The following is a 23,095-nucleotide window of genomic DNA, read 5'->3' as shown; positions in this document are numbered from 1 at the left end:
GGGATATCTTCCAACGGTGGGGGACTCCCCTTATAGACCTGTTTGCTACCCGCAACAACAGGAAATGCCATCAGTTCTGCTCCCTGTGAGGGTCCAGCCTGGGGTCTTGCACAGATGCATTTCTGTTGTCTTGGACAAATTACCTGTAGTATACATTTCCTCCTGCATGACTGATTCACAAGGTTCTGATGAAGATCAAGCGGGACTGAGAGTGGGTCATTCTCATAGCCTTGTTGTGGCCCAGGCAACACTGGTTCACCAACCTCTTAAGCCTTTTGGTGGAGGCCCCACTATGGCTTCCGGTACACCCAGACTCCTGAGACCATGGTTGGCTGCTCCACCTGAACCTCAGTTCTTTTAATCTGTCAGCCTGGAAGCTCAAGGCTGAATCCTGAGAAGCAACTTGCTTGGAGCAGGTCCATAGAGTCCTACTGGGCAGTAGAAAGTCCTCCACCAGGGCCACCTACCTTGCAAAATGGAAGTGGTTCTCCATCTGGTCCTCCCAATGGGGAATTCCACGTACACAGTCTTCCCTGCGTACCTTCTTCTGCTGAAACAACGAGGTCTGGCCCCCTCTTCAGTCCCGGTTCACCTAGCGGCCATCTCAACTTTCCCTCCCAAGGTTGACAACCAATCTGTTTTTTCACACAAGATGGTGATCAGTTTTCTCAAAGGCCTGGAGAGGGTGTATTCCCAGGTCAGAGAACCCGTTCCTCCCTGGGATCTGAATCTTGTCTTGTCAAAGCTTATGGGTCCACCGTTTGAGCTGCTAGCAATGTGCTTGTTGTTACACCTCTTCTGGAAAGTGGTCTTCTTAGTGGCCATCACTTCAACCAGAAGAGTTTCAGAGATCCACGCCCTCACATTGGAGCCACCATATGTGGTCTTCTTCAAGGATAATGTCCAGCTGTGCCCACACCCATTGTTCCTCCCAAAGGTGATCTCACAATTCCACTGCAGGCAAGCAATCTTCCTGCCAGTAATCTATCCTAAACCACATGCAAACAGAGAGGAACAGTGCCTACACTGGATGTTAGACAGGCCCTGGCTTTCTACATATAAAGGATCATATCATTCTGCAGAGCTACTTAGCCGTTCATAGCGGTAGTGGAGAGAATGAAGGACCTACCTACCTACCTCTGCTTGGAGAATTTCATCCTGGTTGACTTCATGCTATGAACTCATGGGCATCTCACCCCCCAGCTAATCTGACTGCTCATTGTACAACATCTCAGGCCTCATCAGCCACCTTCCTAGCGCAAATTGCTATTCAGGATATCTGCAGAGCAGCAACCTGGTCGTTGGTGCACATGTTCTCAACACACTGTGTCATCACCCAACAGGCTAGAGACGATGCCAACTTTGGCTACACAGTCTTGCAGCCAGCCTGTGCTTGAACTCCGAACCCACTTCCTGTACAACTACTTGTTAGTCACCTACATTGGACTGGACATGTGCAAGCACTCAGAGAAGAAAAAACAGTTACTAACCTCTCTGTAACTGTTTTCCTTCAAGATGTGTTGCATATGTCCATTCCAAAACCCACCCTCCATCCCCTCTTATCGGAGGCAGTTAGTAAGAAGAAACAGAAGGGGAGCAGCATCGGCAGGGCCCTTTATACTGGTGCTATGAGCACGTGGCACCAGAGGGTATTGGAGCTGACAAAACGGATACCACTAGGGGAAAAAATTCCGGTAGGCGTGCACACCTACACTGGAATGGAAATATGCAACACACCTCGAAGAGCAAGTTACAGAAAGGTTAGTAACCATTTTTTCCCCTCACTACCCATCCTGCAGTCTCTGCCACAGGGAGCATTCCAGGGTTTGGATGGGGGAGTGACTGAAATACAGTGTTCCAGCCATCCCTGGCTGTAAAACATTCCATTGGGGAGCATGTCCAATCAGCACAGATTGGAACAGCCTGAGACTGCTGTAACCTATGATGGGGTCAGGACTAGCACAGAACCAGCACCAGTAACCAGTTACTTCATGTGCTTCTCCAGGTACACCCAGCAAATACTGGGCACAGCAGGGAATTTGACCGTAAGTCCTCGTCACCAATGTAAGTCTTTTGCACTAGAGTATGCCACCATCTCTGCTGAGGCGAGCACAGATTCAGATATTACAATTAATTCTGTCCCACTAGTTCTTGTGTTGTCAATTCTTCCAAAGAAAGTTGCACTTGAAAAGAGTTAACTGAAAATGTTCTAGTTTCCTTTAGTACTAGCCAATGCTTAAAGGAATCAAAGGATTCACTTCTGATAACAGGAAAGAAAGCCTCACTCTTAAGTGCAAGACCTATACCTTGAGCTTGCATGCTGTATAGGAAGCCTTATGTAGGAAAATCTGTTTAACTAGCTATTACGTCATACAATAAACCTTGTTCTTTGGGAACTAACATTATGGGTCAAGGCCTGACACAAAGTGAAACGGCAAGTTGTAAACTGAAACAGTTGCCTTTTCAGATCTTAAAGACCTGACTTGATGGAAATCCATCCATATAATTTTATTTAAATATGAGCTGCTTTAAAATTAGGAAACAAAAGCAATGATTTTCTAAAGGCTGAAGTTAGGCTCCTAAATTCATGCTTAGGTATTGGCCAGATTTTCAAACGTGCTGCACCCAACAGCTCCCATTGACCAGCACTGGTGACATTCTCAGGCAGTTGGACTTTCCAGTTTTATGGCCAGTTTCTATTGGCAGACTGGTGCAAAGGGACTGTAGTGGGATCTGGCCCACAGTCCCTGCCCTGTAGCCGGGTGGTCACCCGCTCCTGCCCTGAAGGGCTTAAAAACAGCCCAGGGGATGGCTGTGGCTGGGGCAAGCAGCCCATGGGGAAAAAGGCACAGCTGGGGCCACGCCCCAATCAGGGCCCAGCTGGCCCTTATAAGAGGGCAGTAGGCCAGGGGCATAGAGACTCTCTCTCTCTAGCCTTTTAAGAGGGAGGGACCTGCCTGCTGTGAGCTGAGTAGGGTACCTAGACCGGAGCAGGGCTGGGGGAAGACCAGAGGAGCTGGGGAGCTCCGGCCTGGAACCCCCCCAGGCTGCAGGCCTAGTATAAGGCCAAACAGGTACTGGGATTGCAGGGGGCAGCCCAAGGGTAGGCGGAGGCAGCAGGTCCAAACCCTCCTTGCTGCTGATGAGTGGCAATTATACTGCAGTCCGCCCCAGGGAACAGGGGCTAGATGGTGACTGGCAGTAGTCATATACTGAGGCAAGGTGGGGATAGGGAGTTGGGGGTTCCCCGGGGAGGGGAGACCCAGCGAGACTGCGGGGCACTGCAACGGGGCAGAACCCTGAGGAAAGGGGCACCGGGGTCCGGGAGGGACACAGGGACCAGCGGCCTGCAGAGAACGCTCCGACAGCTGGTGAGCTATTTCCCAAGATGACCAGCAGGTGGCGCCGCAGGGTTGAGTCGCCACTCTGCTGCATGCCCCAAAGAGCTTACAATCCAATTTGGCCAAACACAAACACACCAACATATACTTGCAACAACCATTCAGGAATGAGACTTCAGAGTATAGGCTTCAGTTCAACAAAGTACTCAAGCATGTGCTTAACTGTAAGCAAATGCTTAAGTGCTTTGCTGAATAGGCATGGACTCAAATTTATTCTTAAAGTTAAGCACATGCTTAAATCCTTTGTTGAATTGAAGCCTATAGTTTGAAGTCTCACAAAGAAAAAAAAATCACAATACCCATTCCCTGAAACTTACCTTTTATTTCATGCTGACTCACTTCTCTTCTTCTTTCCAGTTCTTTTCTGTCGTAATTCAGCCTCTTTAAGCACATGATACCGTACTGCAAACTTGTTCTATTATTTGAGAGAGAAACATTTACAGATTAACATAAGACATTTAAAAGAAAATAACATTGTGGATGTGAATGTATTTGAAGTATTTACTACATTTCATAAACGGTAGTTCAGTATGCTCATGTATCAAATCATAGGGGCAAAGAGCCAAAAAACGTAACAGACTAAAAAATGAAATGGGCACAAACAAAAACGAATGGGGGTTAACTAAGTTATCTAGCAGAAATACATTTAACGTTAAAAATGTATCCAAAACAGGCCAACAAACTATGTGAACTTAAGTGCTTTATTGAATCAGGATGTAGGCAGGAAGAGGTGTTTATTGTCAAATCAGACAGTAAAGAATGCATCCTTGCAGGAATGGCTGCCTCCTTTGGTAGATGAACCTACTGCCCACTTGTTTTTTCCACTGTAATCTGAAGGAGTTTAAACATTTTCTTTATCATCATGTTTCTTATCTACCATCTTCTGATGCTGTGCCTTTTAATATATTTTTTTACAATTTATGTATTGTTACAGTTACATTTATATATTAAGGCTACTCTGTGCACCATGGAATTGCATTCCATAACTAATCACACTTACAGTTACTATGTCAAAAGGAACCTCTTTCATTTTCACATAGTTTATTGGTGCTGATGGTTTATATTTTCATGTGGTTGTCTAAAGTTGGAACAACCTTAAAACTAAAGCTTTGTTAGCTTATGCTGCACTGAGCATAATATTACATCCACGTGCTCATTTTGAGCAGCCTTTGTACAAACATACCGATGAAAGCTATCCACCATTTTTAAATGTACGCGGAGATCTTTCTTCGTCAGATGATCTAACATCCTTGCGTCTACCAGGCACTCCATAAAGTAACTTCGGTACTGAGGTAAACCCAGACTGGGGAGCCATTCATTACCAATCCATTCATGGTTCATATCACCATAAGCAAGGGTCTATAGAAAAATAGGAGACTTCACATTTTAACCTATTTGTGTCAATACCCCAGAATGAAGGCAGTCTATCCATCTGCTGTGCCATTTCAAATAGGAGTTCACTGTCTAGGAAATTCACACTGCTTTCCATAGTAATTCTGACAATACTACCATTTGGGCCTCAAATATGTAACTAAAACACTATTGGCTCTCTGTATACGTAAAATATTTTTGTTAAATACAAATATGATCTATCAATATCATGTCTACCACCTTTTCGAAATGGAAATTCTAATTGCAATAAGAAATAATGCATTTGAAAGTTCACATCATAGCAAAATCAAGAAAATCAGACACTTAGATTGAGGGAAATTTTTTTACAAGCACCTAAGTGAGTTAGGAGAACAATCCTATTGAATTTCAAAGGGATTTGTTCTCCTAATGCACCTATGTGCTTTTAAAAATCCTTCCCTGAATTAACACAAGTGATAAAATAAACCTTTAGGGTGAAATCCAGGCCACATTAAAGTGAATGGAAGTTTTGTTGTTGCTTCGGCGGGGCCAGGATTTAATCCACAGCTTTCTATATCTTATTTCAACAAGCAATTAGCATTATACATTTGTAGTCCCTCTGAACCAGTGGTTATTTTTAAATGGTTCTTGGCCAAGCCTGCATGCCTGCCTCTGCTTCCAGCACCAGTAACAGCAAGTAGCCAAATGCACTAACAATATGTTTTAAAGTGTGACCAGCACAAATGAAATGCACCTTGTGGGACTATCAATACGTGAATCCTTGACTAAAAAGAAAAAACAATCTTTGGAGAATTCCAAAAAACACTACAATCCAGGAATACTTTCTGTGTTGTGAAATTCTAGTAGAAAACAAAAGTGTGTATGTAATGGGGTGCCTGCCCCACACTAGGCTCTAAGGGTTTAACAGAGCCCTCGGGAGGCTGTGCAGGAGGCAGCCAAGCAGGCCTATATAAAAAGGGAGCTTCAGGACAGACGAAGGCAGTTCTCTGCTGGGAGCTCAGGGAGGAAGGACTGTGTCCCTGGAGGGCTGAGAGAACTGCCAGGACCCTGGACAGAGCAGTGCTGCTAGCAGGGACCGGGGAAGCGAGACACGGCTCCTGGCTGGCTGCTGGGTTTTCAGGCTGAGGCCCTGAAGCAAGGAGGATGCTGGGGCCATGAGGACACTGTGGTCCTTGGAGAGATGTGGGTCCTAGAGCAGGAGTGGTGGCGGGGAGGCACCACCAGAGGAGGGTGCACTAGCGAACTGAGCTAATCCCCAGGACAGCCAGCAGGAGGTGCCACAGTGGTGAGTGAACGCCATTACAGACTGTAATGTAAATACACATTGAATTACTTTTGTATGGTTTATCTGAAGTATACAATCTATATTTTAGAAAGAGAGAGATTCTGCCTGCACTAATGCTCTGTGCAATCCCACTGAAGTTAACCTAAAAATTGCAAGACATTTTTATTTTATTATTTTTTTAGAATCTCTCACGTCTCATAATAAAACACATTTTTGTGACCATTGCTTGTGGTGCAATAGTTTCTTGTCTTATATTTAGATGGTAACAAACTTTTTGGGTCAGAAACTGTCTTTTAGTTATGTGTATATAGTGAAGAACAAAAGAGGGCTGTGATCCCTGACTGGGGTGACTAGTCACTGTTTCAATATAAACAAATAATAAATCAATCATCTGGAGTTGCGAAGAGTGGAAATGGGCCTACAGAAGCCTACTACAAGAAACTAGAATTTGGAAAAAATAATTCCCTGCACTTGTTCTTTATTAGCAATATTATTGTTATAACTAACAGAAGGCTATTGATAAAACTGAATTAGAGGAATTAGGTGTTAAAAGCTCTGTTCCTTCAAATACTGAAATGATATTTTGGCTCATTTTTATTAGAGGTAGAAATGATGCCTACATATGTATTAACGGATAAAATTGCATGTCTTTTACAGCCAAATAAAGATTAGTCTGCAAAAGGCATGCAGGTATATTGTTTCTTTTTGTGTGTGTTCCCCTTGTTTTGTAAAGTGTGTTGGTTTTCAGAACTGGAAACTATACACAGCAAGAAAATAAAAAAAAAAGTCTGTCTGGTACTGCTTATAAAATATCTGTAATGGATAATCACAATAAACGTAATTAGTAATGAATATACAACTTAGAAGTTTAACACTCATGTACATTAAAATTATGTGGCACAAAATTGGATTCTGACAAATATAACTGTAGAAATGATTTACTTCATTGCTTACATTATCTATGTGCTTGGCATCTAGTTGTGAGCTACACATTCAAATGGCAATTTTTGCACAACAATGCAACTGTTTAGTTTAAAATGCCAGGCTTGTTTATCCTTGAGAAAAACCACAAGCAATCAAGATGATTTAACTTTTGATGTTATTGTCAAATTGGTAGAACAGCCATATGACGTTACAGTTTCGCTCAGTGGGCAATGTAGTTGTAAACTTTGAAACCCAATTTTAGCTTCACTCAAGTGAAGAATATTCAAACACCAATATTTGTTTCTCAAAAGAGTCTAATGTGCACAAAGTAAACACCTAAAAACAAACATGGATATACAGTAGGAACACTGTGCTTCTTGCTATTACACAGTATGTGTGTATATATATATGTATACCTTTCCATATAAATAGTCTTCCCTTAGCTGCTGACATCTACAGCAGTACTTTGCTGTCAACCTCTTTATAGTTGGACAGTTTTTTTCTCTGAAATCCACACATTCACATGAATCAAATGGAAACATTTCCTTTGTCTCTAGCTGCTTTATTTACACCATTACCTTGGAAAAAGTTAATTGAATTTCCTGTAAATGTAAAGCGGTTGCTCTTTCAAGTGTAAAATATAATGAAGGGCGTATCCATGCTGAGCTTGCTCAGGGAAGCTGCACGTTCACCTCTGGTGTAGAGGTCTGATGCAAAGCCTTCTGCCCCACTCTATGCGGGAGTGGGCAAGCAGGGGGAGCAGTCATGCTGTGTGTTGTCTTTGCACCTCTTGCATGACATGGGGAAAGGCTCTGTGCTGCCCCCAAATGGCTTGTATGTAAAGGAGTGAACCAGAGGTGGTGGCATGGGATCAAAATGTATGTGTATTCTATGAACCTTGGGATGGGGGAGAAGGGAATGTCGAATTAGCATCTGTCAGTTATCATCAAAGAAAAAAGCCCTGTATTTAATTAATTAGTAAGTGGGAGTTATTGAATATCACATTTGGTTTAACACTTGAACTCAGGACAGTGAGAGCCTAATTAGAATTCAAAAACATTTTAAAACAAGGAAGCTAATCCTTTGGCATAGGGAGAGAACGCTAACCTAACCTTGGGTTAAGAAGACAGAGGGGGACTTGAACAGTTACACACGTGGAAAAAGACTTCCTAACCAAGTTGTATATGTGACATTATGCCCCATATTCTTCGCAGAAATTATGATATGAATATGGCATAACTATATATATTTTATACAAGATCGGTAATGTGCGGTATCATTGGAAAGGTTATGATTTACTGAATGTGATTATCCAATTTGTATGCATGTATCATTTCTGTATCTGAAGTTAGTTGTAATTGCTACATAGTCAATATACCTGTGTGTATACTTGGGGGAATGCCTGCCAGACAGTAGGCAATCAGCCTGGATGGGACATTAAGAAGGACAAAAGAACTTTGAAGATACTAATCTCCGACCTTCCTGAGAAGCTTCCTGGGATGCTACTTTGACACTACAAGGTCATGTGATCATGTCACCTGGTACAGGGTCCCATCTTGAGCTGGTATTTTTCCACTGGGAGGGCGTGGACTAGGAAACAAAAGATTCCTGCCATATGTAAATCCTATTTAAGGCTGGGGAGGGAGTTAATCTAGGCTCTTCTCCACTGCCTCTCCGCCCAAGAAGGAAGTCTGCTGAAAACACCTGAAGAAACAAAGGCTAAGCTGGGAGGGCAGGGGACTGAGTCCACGTGAGACAGATCAGCCTGTAAGAGGAATTCCTGGAGATCTAAGCTGCAAGCAGTGCAGTTTACCTTCAAAAATCTCTGCAACCTGCTTGAAACATTTAGGGTGAGAAATTACAATTTGTAGCCAATTTCTTTAATGTCTGCAGCCTAGTTTGCGTGGTTTTTTTAATTTGCTCTGTAATCTGCTTTTTTCTGTTTGCTATCTCTTATAGTCACTTAACATTTACCTTTTGTAGTTAATAAACTTGCTTTTGTTTTCTAAAACCCAGTTTGTGGAACTCATAACGGGGGTTGGGGGGAGCAAAAAGCTGTGCATATCTTCCTCCACTTCGAGGGAGGGGGCGAATTTATGAGCTTGGCTATATAGATGTCAATACAGCACAAGACAATATCATTTTGGGTTTGTATCCCAAAGGAGGTGTGCACTTGAGAGGTCCCCGAGCTGATTCTTCTGACACAGAGCTGATCTCAGTGTCTCTGTGACCATTTGCAGCTGGGGGTGTCCCTACCTGTGTGTGCTGGAGAAGGCTTGAGGGCCTGGCACAGCGGAACAGGGTGAGGGAGCCCAGCCTGGTGGAATGGGCGGGCTCAGCGGGACCCCAGCACGTCAGGTGATACCCCAGAAGGGGGGGTCCAACCCGTCACAGTATACAGATATAATTATGGGCACATCAAGGGCTTGTCCTCACTAGAGTTTTTTTTCACCTTGAGTCAATTGCTTGTCAGGCTAATGGTAAACCACAAATTTTGTAGCCTGGTGTAAGTATTTAGGAAGTGTCCAGAGTACCCTTTATCAAGGTGTTAAGTACCTGGAGTTGATTGGAAAACAATTAATGGATATTAAACAATAGAGCAGAGACATGAACAATTCTCATTGACAAGCTGCTGATCATGTTTGAATTTGGGAGGGGATATGTGGCAGTCCAATATACCCACAGCTTCCTGGAGCTGCGATCTTGTTCTCTAGAGTCTCAGCTTCTTTTAAGAAAGTCTCTAGATATTTCATTTATGAAGAAAACCTGCAAAATGTAACCCAAGTGTAAATCATGTATGAACGTTTGCAACCAGTCTGCAACCAGCCTGGAACAATAGCTCTGAACTGTGGTATTAATTTCAATGAGGGTGTAGCAGGGTGACTACTCCGCTCCTGCCCTGAAGGGGTTAAAGCAGCCTGGGAGAGGGCTGTAAATGGGAAAAGCAGGCTGATTGAGAAAGCGTAATCAGCGTCAGTTTAATCAGGGTCCAGCTGACCCTTATAAGAGGGCTATGGGCCAGAAGCAAGGGTCTCTCTTTAGCTTCTTGAGAGAGAAGGATCTGGCTGCCAGGGAGCTGAGCTGGGTACCTAGGGTGGAGCAGTGCTGCGGAAGGGCAGAGGGAGCTGGGGAGCTCCAGCCTAGCAAAACCCCAGGCTGCAGGCTTAGTTAAAGTCCTATGAAAGGGTACTGGGGCTGCAGAGGGGCAGCCCAGAGATAGGCAGAGGCAGCTGGTCCAACCCCCCTTGCTGATGATGAGTGGTGCATAGGCTGCAGTCCGCCCCAGGGAGCAGGGGCTAGATGGTGACTGGCAGTGGCCACAGAGGCAAGGTTGGGGTAGAGGGTTGGGAGATCCCCTCGGAGGGGAGACCCAGATTGTGGGTTACTGCTGGGGCAGAACCCTGGCAAGGAGGGCACCGGGGTCCGGGAGGGACATGGGGGCCAGCGGGGGTGAGACTCTGGCCTGCAGAGGGCGCTACGGGCTGGAAAGAGCTAATTCCTGAGATGACCAGCAAGAGGCGCCGTGTCGGTGAGTTGATGCCTGCCACAGAGGGTGATTATGCAGATGCAAAATGATAATTATTAAAATATTGCTATTGTGAACTATCTCAACTATCTCATTCTGGGTATGAAAGGAGAAGGACTAGTATATTATGAAGATCTGTGGCATATCAAGTGAGTAGAGCTTGGTTTGTAAGTATAGTTTGAAAGAGTACCACTAATTTTTTCAGTTTGCCCCCTAAAGTTAATAGGTATAATAGCTAAAATGATGATGCAGGGGCTGACACCTAATCATGAGAGTGAACTGGGTATATATGAAGGGATGTGTCAGATGCTGAGAGAAAAAGGGATGCCAAAAGGGAGAGAGAGAGACCTGACAGCAGCTGGACAGACACAGAAGTCTAAGAATATAAATATTTGATTCTCTGAAGCTTGTGCCCTAACTAGGCAAGGCGGCTTGTAGATTAAAATCTGTGATTTATATCATTTTACCTTGGATTGTCTCTCCATTTTCTAATCATAGAATCAAAGAATATCAGGGTTGGAAGGGACCTCAGGCGGTCATCTAGTCCAACCCCCTGTTCAAAGCAGGACCAATCCCCAACTAAATAATAACAAACCTCCTAATAATAATAATCCTGTTATTTTGTGTGAGTGTGTGTGTGTATGTGTGATGATTTCCCCCTTTGGAGTCAGGTAAGCATACTGCAGCCAGGTCTTAAGAGGTCTGTTAGCTAAAAGTGGATCCAGTTCTATTTAATCTCTTCATAAATGATTTGGATAATGGTAGAGAGAGTACATTTAGAAAGCTGGCAGGCAATACCAAGCTAGAAGGGATTGAAAGCACGCTGGGGGACAGGATTAGAATTCAAAATGATCTGGACAAACTGAAGAAATGATTTGAAGTAAATAGAATGAAATTCAATAAGGACAAACACAAAGTACCCCTCTTCGGAAGGAATAATCAATTGCACAAATACAAAATGGGAAACAACTGCCTAGGAAGAAGTACTGCAGAAAAGAAACTTGGGTTATAGTGGATCACAGACTGACTATGTCAACTGTATAACACTGTTGAAAAAAATGAACATCCTTCGGGATGCATTAGCAGGTGTGTTGTAAGTACAGTGGTGAAAGTAAGCAGGTACGGTCAGGTACACCATACCATTATGATATTTATTGCTGGTATGTTGTACCAGAAAGACACATTTTTAGAACTGCAAGGCTCCTGGGAACCACAGCGGCGAAAGGAGCATGGGTGGTCCCACACTGGCAGCTCCTGTGGTGCAACTGTACAGCCAGCAGCCCTTCCAAGCAGCTGGATCACCTGTCTGGGGTCTGTACATCCCCGCTGGTGGTCAGAGCTGGGGCCGGGGGCGGTATAGCTGCGCTGGAAGAGCTGCCAGTGTGGGGCCGCATGTGCTTCTTTTGCCCCTGCGGTTCCCGGGAGCCCTGCAGTTCAGATATCTATATCCGGTGTAGTGGGAGAACGGAGCCCCCCTCAGGTAACATGGGATTGGGAGGGGACAGAGAGAGCATGGGAGGTCACATGCCCCCCGTTAGCTATTGTCCCCCTTTGTGTCCCTCCCATGAGTTACCTATGGGTACCGATAAGAATTAAAATCTACTTGCACCACTGTGTAAGTAAGACACGAGAAGTAATTCTTCCACTCTACTCAGTACTGATAAGGCCTCAGCTGGAGTATTGTGTCCAGTTCTGGGCATCACACTTTGGGAAAGATGTGGACAAATTGGAGAAAACCCAGACGGGAACAACAAAAAATATTAAAGGTCTAGAAAACATGACCTATGAAGGAAGACTACATTTGTTTAGTCTGGAGAAGAGAAGACTGATAAGGGACATGATAACAGTCTTCAAGTATGTAATGTTATTATAAAAAGAGAAGGGTGATAAATTGTCCTCCTTATCCACTGAGGACACGACAAGAAGTAATGGGCTTAAACTGAAGGAAGGGAGATTTAGTTCAGACATTAGGAAAAATTTCCTGAATATATGGGCAGTTATGCACTGGAATAAGTCACTTAGGGAGGTTGTGGAATCACTGTCCTTGGAGATTTTTAAGAACAGAGCAGACAAACAACTGTCAGGGATGACCTAGATAACACTTAGTCCTTCCTCAGCGCAGGAGACTGGACTAGATGACCTACTGAGGTCCCTTCCAATCCCACAATATGGTGATCAATGATTTAAAAGGACTCGGTAGCATATGGTGTGGTTTTCAAAGAAAATAATAATAAAAATCTTTGAAACTGTGTCATATACTGAAAAGTTTCTACATTAATGGTTCAGCTCCAAGAACTAGCACAATTTCCTTGATAGCTGTGTCATCCCTCGGCCCGCGCCGCTTCCTGCAGCCCCCATTGGCCTGGAACGGTGCACTGCGGCCAGTGGGAGCTGCGATTGGCCAAACCTGTGGACGCTGCAGGTAAACAAACTGTCTTGGCCAACCAGCGGATTTCTCTGATGGGCCGTGTGCCAAAGGTTGCCGATCCCTGTTGTAGACTTTATATGCAGAGCATCTAGGTCCAGATTTTTAGAGATATTTAGGCACCAAACTCCCATTGAAATCAATGGGAGTTAGGTACCTAAATACCTTTAAAAATCTGATCCCCTATTCTATAAACGACAACTCACAAAGAGCCTCCAAAAATGTATACAAAAATTGTGCAGGGACTTGATTGTACCTTCAGTTACCCCTGCTGCACAGACATATAAATGAGGATCCAAGTTTACTATGAACCAACCACAGGATGGTGTCAGGATGTCTCCAGCTGACCTATCACCCTTTCTCCCCCATAGTCCCCTGCTTGTTTCGTCATGAAGGGGGAGCATGCCATTTCTGTGACTTGGATGACCTTCCACTATGGTGGACAGTGGTGGCTAGAACAAGAGAGGTCTCTTTTCTGTGTTGGCAGGGTTTGAAAGACATTGCCAGTAGGAACAGGGACCATGCCTGGACCCTTCATGTAGCCTGACATTAATATCCCATCTAGATAAGCAGCACATAAACACAGTTTGTTGTGACCTAATTGCCCCAAACTTGGGCATGTGTTTAGGAAAAGTTATGCTAAGGACAGTGTGGGAAGGACATGAGGCATACAGGGCCTTACTACTGAGAACATGTACACAGGCCCACTGACAGCAATTCCGGGCCCCAAAGCAGAACATGTAACGGTCCTGAGCTGCTGATTGCACTGCTGGTGCCCAGTGAGTTGCTGAGCACGTTCTTCCGGCACGGCCAGGGCTTCCACATGCCCACCTGGCTGCCTTCGCCACTGCCGGTACCATCCTGCGCGTGCCCAGGCAACTTAACAAGGCCCAGGGCTCCTGGCCACCGCTACCCGGGTTGCTGGGCAATTGCCCCCTTTGCCCTCCCCTGTCAGCGGGCCTGCATGTACATCCCCCATCCCTCGTGAGCAAACATGTGTCAAACCAATACCAGTATGGTTGGGAGCTGCATCTTGCTGGTGTCGAAGTCATATAGCAGACACCCTCATTCTTTATAAGCATTAGGGACTGCAGGGTAACAAGGCATTTGCAGCCACTGCCATTAATCTGCTTACGAGTGTGTTGTGTTTTACTTCCTCATCATCCCAAGGGGCAAAAGCAAATCATACTAGTGCATATAATGGATATGTGTGCAAAGCGTATATGCACAAAATAAAGGATTGTGTTGAGTCGCCTTAAAATATCTGGTTACAAAAGATCGTAGCAATTTATATAAAGGAAAATATTTGCTACAAATATGGTATTTATGTTTTATGTAACAAACCTGTCTAGAAAAGATTTTTTTGAATTAAAAATGTAAAAGATATTCATTAGACTTAAATCAGCAGGAGGAAATCACAGCATTAGACTCATACAATAGCTGATAAAATGTTACAAGGTTTTCTATTACTATGTTAATTAAATTATTAGTAGTCTTCCACCCCAAAAGTATAAAGTCAAAAGATTCATACCTGGGCCCAGCTGCCTTCCTCAGATTCTTTCTGTATTATCAGGAAGGAGCCATTAGAAAAGCAGGTAAAAAATACAACAAACACAAGTCAAGAAGCAAAAGGTGATTATAATGCAAATGTTAATAATTCTAGTACAAAGAAAAATGTACAGCTTACTATGCTGATAATGCATTTGACCTAGTGTCAATGGCAAACTGCTTAGCTATGCTACAAAAGTGACACCATTGTAATTAAGGTTGAATAAAAAACTTCTTAGTGCTGACAAATCAAGAAAATATTAAAGATATAAAAAAATCTTCATAGTTTTGCGAAATTTTACAAGTTCATCTCAAACTCCCTTGGTGGTTTTCTCAAAAGCAGCTATTAAAGTCAAAATGTTGCCATTTTGCCTCAAAATATTGTAAATTAGGGGTAACCCACTGTTTTGTCCAGCAAAGTCTCAAAACATTCATAATGTAAAGCTATGTTTACAGGCAGAATGGTTGAAATTTTGCCCTGATTCAGATCTGTGAATACTTGTAAAGCTTTGCCCTTTGACACATACTCAAAGGGCAAGGTAACAGTTTCATTCAATTCTGTTAACAGTAACATTTCGTACAACACATTGCAATAAAGCTACCCACTTTCTTGTACCAAAAGTCTGTTGTTTTTTCCTGGTCAGTTTTCCAGGGCTAGCTCTATTTGTTGGTGCTAAAGGTGTTGTTATTGTGTTCGTGTTTTCTTTACCAATAATGATAAAGCTCAGAGGCAGCTCGGTTGTAAAAAATAATTGACAAGGAAATTGCTCCCTGAAATTTATAGTGAATATGTAAAACATTATAGCAAATGAAAATGTATAGCAAATCCACCTTTGCTGCATTAAACTGTAGATTTAGCACCTCCCTTGCCATTTATGGGCTGGGCTAACCATAAATTATTCTGAACTGAAGATAAGGTTTCATATATCTTTTTTTTAAGCTTCGTTAATGGCTTACAAGCATGGTCTCATGCTGGCATAGAAAAACCTTACCTTTGAAAACAAAAATATAATTCTAACCCTGAGGTTTGGGGGAATGAAAAAAATCTGAGCCATTGACTGGGGGATACATACTGCCATATATTTTAAGTCTCTATGAAAATCAGTAAGATGTTTGCCAAAAACACAATGGCACAATAGCCACCCTAAGTCCCAGAAATGTGAACAGCTTGGTCTGGTTTTCAAAGAGAGAATTCTGGCTAAAGCATTTTTGTCCCAATTACATACTCTTTAGGCTTCCTCTAGATTAACATCTCTCAGTGTCATCATTATCGCAAACTTCTATTTAAAGTGATGCTTGCAAGGAGGCTTATGGGCAGGTGCAGTACTGAAACTGCTATAGACTCATTTTTCACAGACTAGATTTCAAATTAACAGTTTCCTTTATATTAAACACTCTTCCTTCTTATTCAACACAGTGTGACATTCAAATTAATGACGGGTTTCAGAGTAGCAGCCGTGTTAGTCTGTATCCGCAAAAAGAACAGGAGTACTTGTGGCACCTTAGAGACTAACCAATTTATTTGAGCATAAGCTTTCGTGAGCTACAGCTCACTTCATCGGATGCAACATTTTGCATTGTTGCATCCGATGAAGTGGGCTGCAGTTCAGAAAAGCTTATGCTTAAATAAATTGGTTAGTCTCTAAGGTGCCACAAGTCCTTCTATTCAAATTAATGTTTCAGAAAACAGAACTACAGCTGTACAGTGAAACTTCAGTACTGTATGCAAGTTGATATAGTCTCTGTGACTGTAATACATTTGGTGTTTTATTTTTTAGGGAACTGTTATCACTTTTTTTCTAATTGTATATTTCAGAAACAGTCTACAGGTGATGCAACAATTGTAACAACTACATATACTTCAGTTGTGTTCTTGGCATTAAAACAAATATCATTGTTGTTTAAATAAAATTGGAAAGACTAACCGTTTTGGCTGGAGCTGCAAGATTTTCCATTTCTTCATGGGTCACCCAAACATTGCCTGAGGGCTGTTAACAAGGCCCACAGGGAAGCAGGTAGAATCCACATTAGGTAAGCAGTGTTAAAGAAGAAAGGCAGCACCACTGTAAGTTAACAGCGTATAGCATCACAATCAGCACAACCATGTTCTTGCCTCAATTGAGCTGCAACTAGAGAGAACTTTAGACAACTTGCTTTACATCTTTCTTCACTAAGATCTTAACAGATGCCTGTTTATTAACCAGAACTGGTGGATGAAATGTCTTACTCCTAATGTGGTGGAAATTCTCTGAATACCATTACAAAGGAAAGAATAACAGTTAAAGCAAGTTTCAGAGTAACAGCTGTGTTAGTCTGTATTCGCAAAAAGAAAAGGAGGACTTGTGGCACCTTAGAGACTAACCAATTTATTTGAGCATAAGCTTTCGTGAGCTACAGCTCACTTCATCAATGAAGTGAGCTGTAGCTCACGAAAGCTTATGCTCAAATAAATTGGTTAGTCTCTAAGGTGCCACAAGTCCTCCTTTTCTTTTTAGTTAAAGCAAGTATATCACACAAAGAGTGAATGTAAGCTTTTATGTGGTAACTGAATCCTGAGGAGAGTTCTCATTTGGTGATGAATTTCCAGCCTAAAAATTCTGCACACATACTGTAGTTGCATTGTAATATAACATAAGATCCCTTTTCCCACAGTTCTGTATATCAAACATTCTTGAAGAATTTCTTTTAAAAATGTTCTCTTTTCCCCCTCATTCCATTCTTTTTAATAAGGGTTAGATTCTGACTTGCCCCCGGGTGACCAACCAGGGAAGTAAGGGGGTGCAAGAGCTGGCTGAGCACACAAGGGCAAAAGCTGCAGTAAATTAACTTCCTTCTTGAGAAAGAGAGAGGACAGGGGACTTATGACTCATGGTGCAGCTGTATGCCACCCATCCCTCAGGGCTAAGTGCAAAAGGCACAATCTATCCTAATATTTCTAGCCTGAATTTGTGACAGCTCATCTGGTAAACGTCAATGTTTTTCTTGAGCTGTGTAACTATAGCTTTTAAAGGTGCCTCAGCAATGGGAATAGAGAAACTGAGATGTTTAGGGTAAAATTTGACTTTCAATGAAACTCAGACTTCTCAGTGCCTAAGCCACTTTTGAAAATGGTACTTAGGTGTGTTTGTTTGAATATTTACCCTAAGTCGTCATGTTTTTTGGCTATTGTCTTCAATAAGAGCAAGATTCATCCTTGAATGAGGAAAGCCATCAGCTTTTGAGAACATATGCCAGATTCTCAGGGCCAGGTTACTGATAGTAGTACCTTTGGTAGTACCACTTCCAGGAGGAGCACTCTGAGTAGCAGAAATCAGCTCACTGGAGGAATAAGGTCCTCCTCAAAGTCAGAGTAACAGAATTTGGCCCGTAGCAGTTACTGAAATAGCTGACATATTTTGAATGCATACATAAAGCTCTAAAAGATGTTTAAACATTAGATCATAGGGATGAAAAACCACCAGGATGGGCACACTGTAGAAAAACTGATTGTACAGATCAAGTGGTGCAGAATTGTACATGACCTCATGACAGCACAAACTTGAACAGTCCTGTAAATAGTCTTATAGCCACCTGATCATGCAGCGACTTACAACTATTGTTTGTTCAAGATACATTTCACTATGACAGATAAAATTCACCTGCTCAGATCTGTGTCTGCCATTGTTTCCTTATATTATGTTACTCAGCAATACATTTAAAATTTATGTGCAACACAGTTCATTATCATTGAGCATTTAAAATATGGAAATTAAGAAGTTAAGAATATGGAAGTTAAGAGAAGGTAGAGAAATATTCAAATATCCTCACTGTTCAAACAATCTCTTCAGTGAAAGAACAAGTGTAATATATTACACTGCACATTTAAAAATCACCTTAACTCTGTCCCCATATTTCAGCCCAGCTTTCACTTATAGACCTGAAACATTTTAGATAAAAAAACTGTGCTTGTATTTGCATCTCACTAAAATTAACATGTACCAGAGGCTACAAAATAGCTTAGTCTCTAGAAATGTAAAAACTTACTTTGCAGACTCAAGAGGTTTGTATACAGGGGTTTGAATAAGCATCCAGACTTTTGGATGCTGATCCAAACCAAGGCTCAGTACCCAAATGGAAAAGTGAAAGTGTTAGTATTCTAATGTCCCCCCTTCCCAGGCAGCATGCTGCCCCGGGGCTCCTTCATTTTCAATCAGCTTCTCCTTTTCTGACAGGACAATACTACACAACATAGGGAGATAACCACTCTTAATATAATGTACTATCCTTAAATTTGAGTGTTGTCTTAGATTTTTCCCTTTCTTTTCCACTTCTTTCTGTTCTCTCCTTTTCTCTCACTTTGATTCATTTGCTTCATCTCTTTTTCCTGCTGCCTACTGTTTTCCTCTCTTGACTTTCTTTCTACCCTTTTTTCCTTCACGGTCTCCACTTCTCAGACTTTTCCCTTCACCTCTTCTGCACAATTCCCATCTATCCAAGCCCTGTAGGATTCATAAAGGTTTATGCGCTTGGCAACATTCAGGGCACACCCGGAGTGTTGTGTAGGAGTAGTGCACACACTGCTCCATCCAAGGGCATCAACCTTGGAATCTCGCCAAGATGATATGTATCGTGGGAAGCCTCTCAGGACTGGGCTCAAGGCCCAAGAGCAAGGAATGCGGTAGATAGAAATTGGTAAATAAGAATGTTAAACAAAGCCAGTGTATTCCTTTTATCTGTTGGAGAATGTAATGCGCGGGGAGAGAGAGAGAATAAAGGGGAAGGTGGAAAGCTGACAGGCGGAAGCCCGTTAGCAGAGACCAGCCTGCTTGCTTGCTAAAAGCTGTGTTCTGTCTTGTCATTGAACCGCCACAACTGGCGCCCAAACGTGGGGCCCTCAGCACTCACCTCGCCCGGCAAGGGTTTCAGACGCGTCACTCATCCGCTTTGTGGATCCCGGTGAGTATTTTTCATTGTGGTAAGTATGGGAAGCTCCCTCTCTGCTTTGCAAGTGCAGCACCGCAATGAGCTACAGTATTTGCTGCGTAAGGCTCAGCATGACTGCCCCACTCGAGAACTCACTCTCCTGCTACAGGAGGTGAGTGCCCAATGCCCATGGTACCCTGAAGCTGGAACCCTTAAGCTAGCGGACTGGGAGCGGTTGGGCCAGACATTGCACAAAGAGCCTCGGGCGTCCGTGCAGGCTTTACATGCCTGGCACCTCTGCCGCGACGCGATACAGCGTGTCACCTCGGACAGGCCCTCCCTCGCGAGGCTGGTGATCTCGCCACGCCCATCCGCTCCTGCAGCCATCCCCCCTCCTGACAATGCGAAACAGTGTATCGCCTCAGAAAGACCCTCTCCCGCGCCAACAGAGGGGCTGCCGATCCCGCCACCCCTGTCCGCTCCTGCAACCATCCCTCCCCCTGCTTCGCCCCCAGTGCCTCTATTACCACCGCCTCCCTGGCCTTCCCCACCAGAGCCGGTGTGTGATCGCCCTCCGCCCGTGGGGCCCCATGCTCCGGGGCTCCCCGGGGGGTCGTCTGCGTCTGCTCAGAGGCTTTCGCTGGTGCAACAAATGGTTCACGCAGCGAAGACTCGCTCAGATCTTACAGCAGAGGAGCTGGCTGATCTGGTCTCAGTTTGTCCTGTGACCTGGCAGGATGATGGCCAGGGCAACCAGGTTGCAGACTGGGTCAGTTTGCCTTACTCGGTGATCAGAGAGGTAAAGAAAGCAATTCGCGAGTTCGGCCTGACTAGCACATATGTGCGTGGTCTCATTGAAGGGCTAGGTACTGGGTACACCCTGATCCCTGAAGATTGGAAGGCGCTGTTGCGCATGATGCTGACACCCAGTCAGTATGTTATTTGGCTTAGTGAGTATCGGCAGATGGCGGAACGCCAAGCCCAGGTATATAGAGAGCAAGGTATCATTTATGAGCAGTTGGCAGGGGAGGGCCAGTTTGCTACCGTTCAGCTGCAGTCTCAACTCCCTCAGGCCGTCTTCCCCATTATTTCCGCCTGCGCCCAGCATGCTTTCCGGAAGGTCCCGGATTCGGGCAGGCCTACTAAAAGCTTTGCCAGTATCCGTCAGGGTGCATCAGAGTCCTTTATGGATTTTACCAACAGATTGCAGGAGGTTATCCTCCGACAGGTGGATAGCCCTGCGGCAGCTCAGGAGATCCTGTTAAAAATGGGGGTTGAAAATGCGAACGAGGATTGCCGCCATGCTCTCCAGGCTGCACAAGCCTCTGGAATTCTAGAGCTGTCGGACATGCTGCGGGCGTGCCAAAACATCGGAACCCAAGCACATAAGGCTGGAGTTCTGGCTGCCGCCCTGCGAAAAACCGGGAAGGAGGGGAAGCGTTGTTACCGCTGTGGTAAGGAGGGTCACTTTCAGCGGGAGTGCCGCTCATCGACGGTGCCCGCCCGCCCCTCAAAGAAGTGCCCCAAGTGTCGGAAGGGCTATCACTGGGCTAATCAGTGTCGTAGCGGGTCGGGAAACCGCACGACGGGTCCCCCCCGAACCCAGGGCCAAACGGGGGTGTTTCCCACTCAGACAACTGTTCCTCTGCCTTACAATCCATAGATTCCATGAGGGCGGCGACTGCCGGAAGTACAGGGCTTGATTTGATTATGCAGGAGGACGCTGATTTTCAGTTGTCAGGGGAGGTTTGCGCCATACCTACACAGGTGACGGGACCTCTCCCTGCCGGATTTGTGGGTCTGGTTCTCCCTCGCTCACACGCTGGGAAACAGGGTTTTTTTTTCATCCCAGGAGTCATTGACGCCGATTACACCGGCGTTATTAAGGTTCAGGTGTGGACCCATCTTCCACAGTTGCTCCCGCGTGGACGGTCAATTGCACAATTGATTTTAGTCCCCTATCAGGTGCCAGCCACCGAGGATCGAACCCGGGGTGGAGGCGGCTTTGAATCGACGCTGTCTCAGTCGCCGTCTCACAATACGTCCTCTCCACTTGTTGCTCTGACAATGTCGGTCTGCCCCTCAAAACCTCAGTTAACACTTCTCTTAAATAATGTTCCTTTTACAGGGTTGGTGGACACTGGAGCTGACGTTACGGTGATTCGTGATCCGGAGTGGCCAGTTGGTTGGCCAACAGTTCCTTCTAAAGAGTTGTGGGGGATCGGGGGTAGCAAACCCGGGCGCCAAAGTTTGTCTTGGGTCACGGTCTCTAAACCAGGAGGCTGTGCCCTTGCTACAATCTGCCCTTTTGTACTCCCTGTCCACCTCAATATTTGGGGCCGTGATTTACTTACAAAGCTGGACACCACCCTTGATATTAATATATAATGGCCCAAAATCCTCCCTCACCCACCTTGCCATCCGCATTACCATTGGTATGGCAATCCTTAGAGCCCATATGGATTGACCAGTGGCCGCTCCCTCTAGAAAAGCTGAAAGCGCTTCATTCACTTGTACAACAATATTTGCATGCACAGCGCTTGGAGAGCTTTACTAGTCCTTGGAATTAGCTGCTGTTATTTTGGCCTTTCAATTTTTTGCTGATTGTCCCTTTAATTTGATCATGGACACGCATTATGTTTATCAGGTAATTGATCATTTACCCCTTGCCCTCATTACCCCTCAGGTCGATGCGGACCTTCTTCGCCTGTTTTTGTCCTTACAGTATTTCATCACCACTCGTAATTTCCCTTATTTTGTTGCTCATATTTGCAGTCATACCTCTCTGCCTGGGCTACTCATTGAAGGCAATGCGCGCGCCGATCGCGCGTTACGTGGTCAGGTAAATTCCCTTTTTTCTGACCCCACTGAAAGCCATTCCTTTTTTCATCAGTCTGCCTCTGTTTTGGCCCGACAGTTTCATATTCCTACTGATCATGCACGTTCTTTTGTTCGTTCCTGCCCCCACTGTGCCGCTGCTGCCCCTACCTTTTTTTTATGCCGTTAACCCTAGAGGTACCGCAGCGAATCAGCTGTGGCAAATGGACATCACTCACGTGCCACAATTCCACCCCTATTTGTTTTTACATGTTTTCATTGATACCTATTTGGGATTCCTTTGGGAGACCCCACAGCGTGGGGAAGCCACTCCCAAAGTTATTCACCATTTGCTAGCCTGTTTTGCTGTTATGGGTCACCCGAGCCAGAAAAAAATGGATAATGCCCCAGCCTATTGCTCCACAGCACTTTTCACCTTTTGTGCCCAATGGGACGTCCGTCTCAAACACGGGATCCCTTATAATTCCACAGGCCAAGCTATTGTTGAACGTGCAAATCGCATGCTAAAAATCTTGCTCGACAAACAATTAAAACAAGGGGAGCTGCGTCTCCGAATCTTAGGAGACATTCAGCAACAACTGCATATCCTTTTGTTTACTTTAAATAATTTAACGCTGAACGCAGATCAGCAGACCCCCACGGATCGGCATTTTCACAAATGGAAAGACCGCGTGTCTATTACCATCAGCTGCCCGATCCGCAGTGGCTGGGCCCAGTACCTCTAATCACTTGGGGTTGGGGATATGCTGCTGTGTTTCTCTCTGCAGGACCATTGTGGGTTCCAGCCCGGTGTGTTCGACCGGCACTGAAACAGCATGGCGTGGCACCAGGGGCTGTCGAACCCCATACCGGAGTTTCAGCTGACCTTGGAGGAA

The 23,095-nt window shown here is 44.5% G+C and overlaps 1 protein-coding gene across 7 annotated transcripts in view; it reads right to left on the bottom strand.

The window, feature by feature from the left end:
* The window catches only part of PPFIA2 (PTPRF interacting protein alpha 2), a 617,960-nt gene that overhangs the window by 11,600 nt on the left and 583,265 nt on the right, over positions 1 to 23,095 (bottom strand). For all 7 annotated transcript variants that reach the window (XM_074941964.1, XM_074941966.1, XM_074941963.1 and 4 more), the window contains 4 exons: positions 16,406 to 16,468; positions 14,464 to 14,493; positions 4,585 to 4,760; positions 3,719 to 3,816 (listed from right to left, as the gene is read on the bottom strand). In XM_074941964.1, coding sequence (XP_074798065.1) covers positions 3,719 to 3,816; positions 4,585 to 4,760; positions 14,464 to 14,493; positions 16,406 to 16,468 — 367 coding nt within the window. The remainder of the gene's footprint in view (positions 1 to 3,718; positions 3,817 to 4,584; positions 4,761 to 14,463; positions 14,494 to 16,405; positions 16,469 to 23,095) is intronic.

Source organism: Natator depressus, chromosome 1, assembly GCF_965152275.1.
Source record: "Natator depressus isolate rNatDep1 chromosome 1, rNatDep2.hap1, whole genome shotgun sequence".
NCBI lineage: Eukaryota > Metazoa > Chordata > Testudines > Cheloniidae > Natator > Natator depressus.
This window is presented reverse-complemented; position numbering and strand designations above follow the sequence as displayed.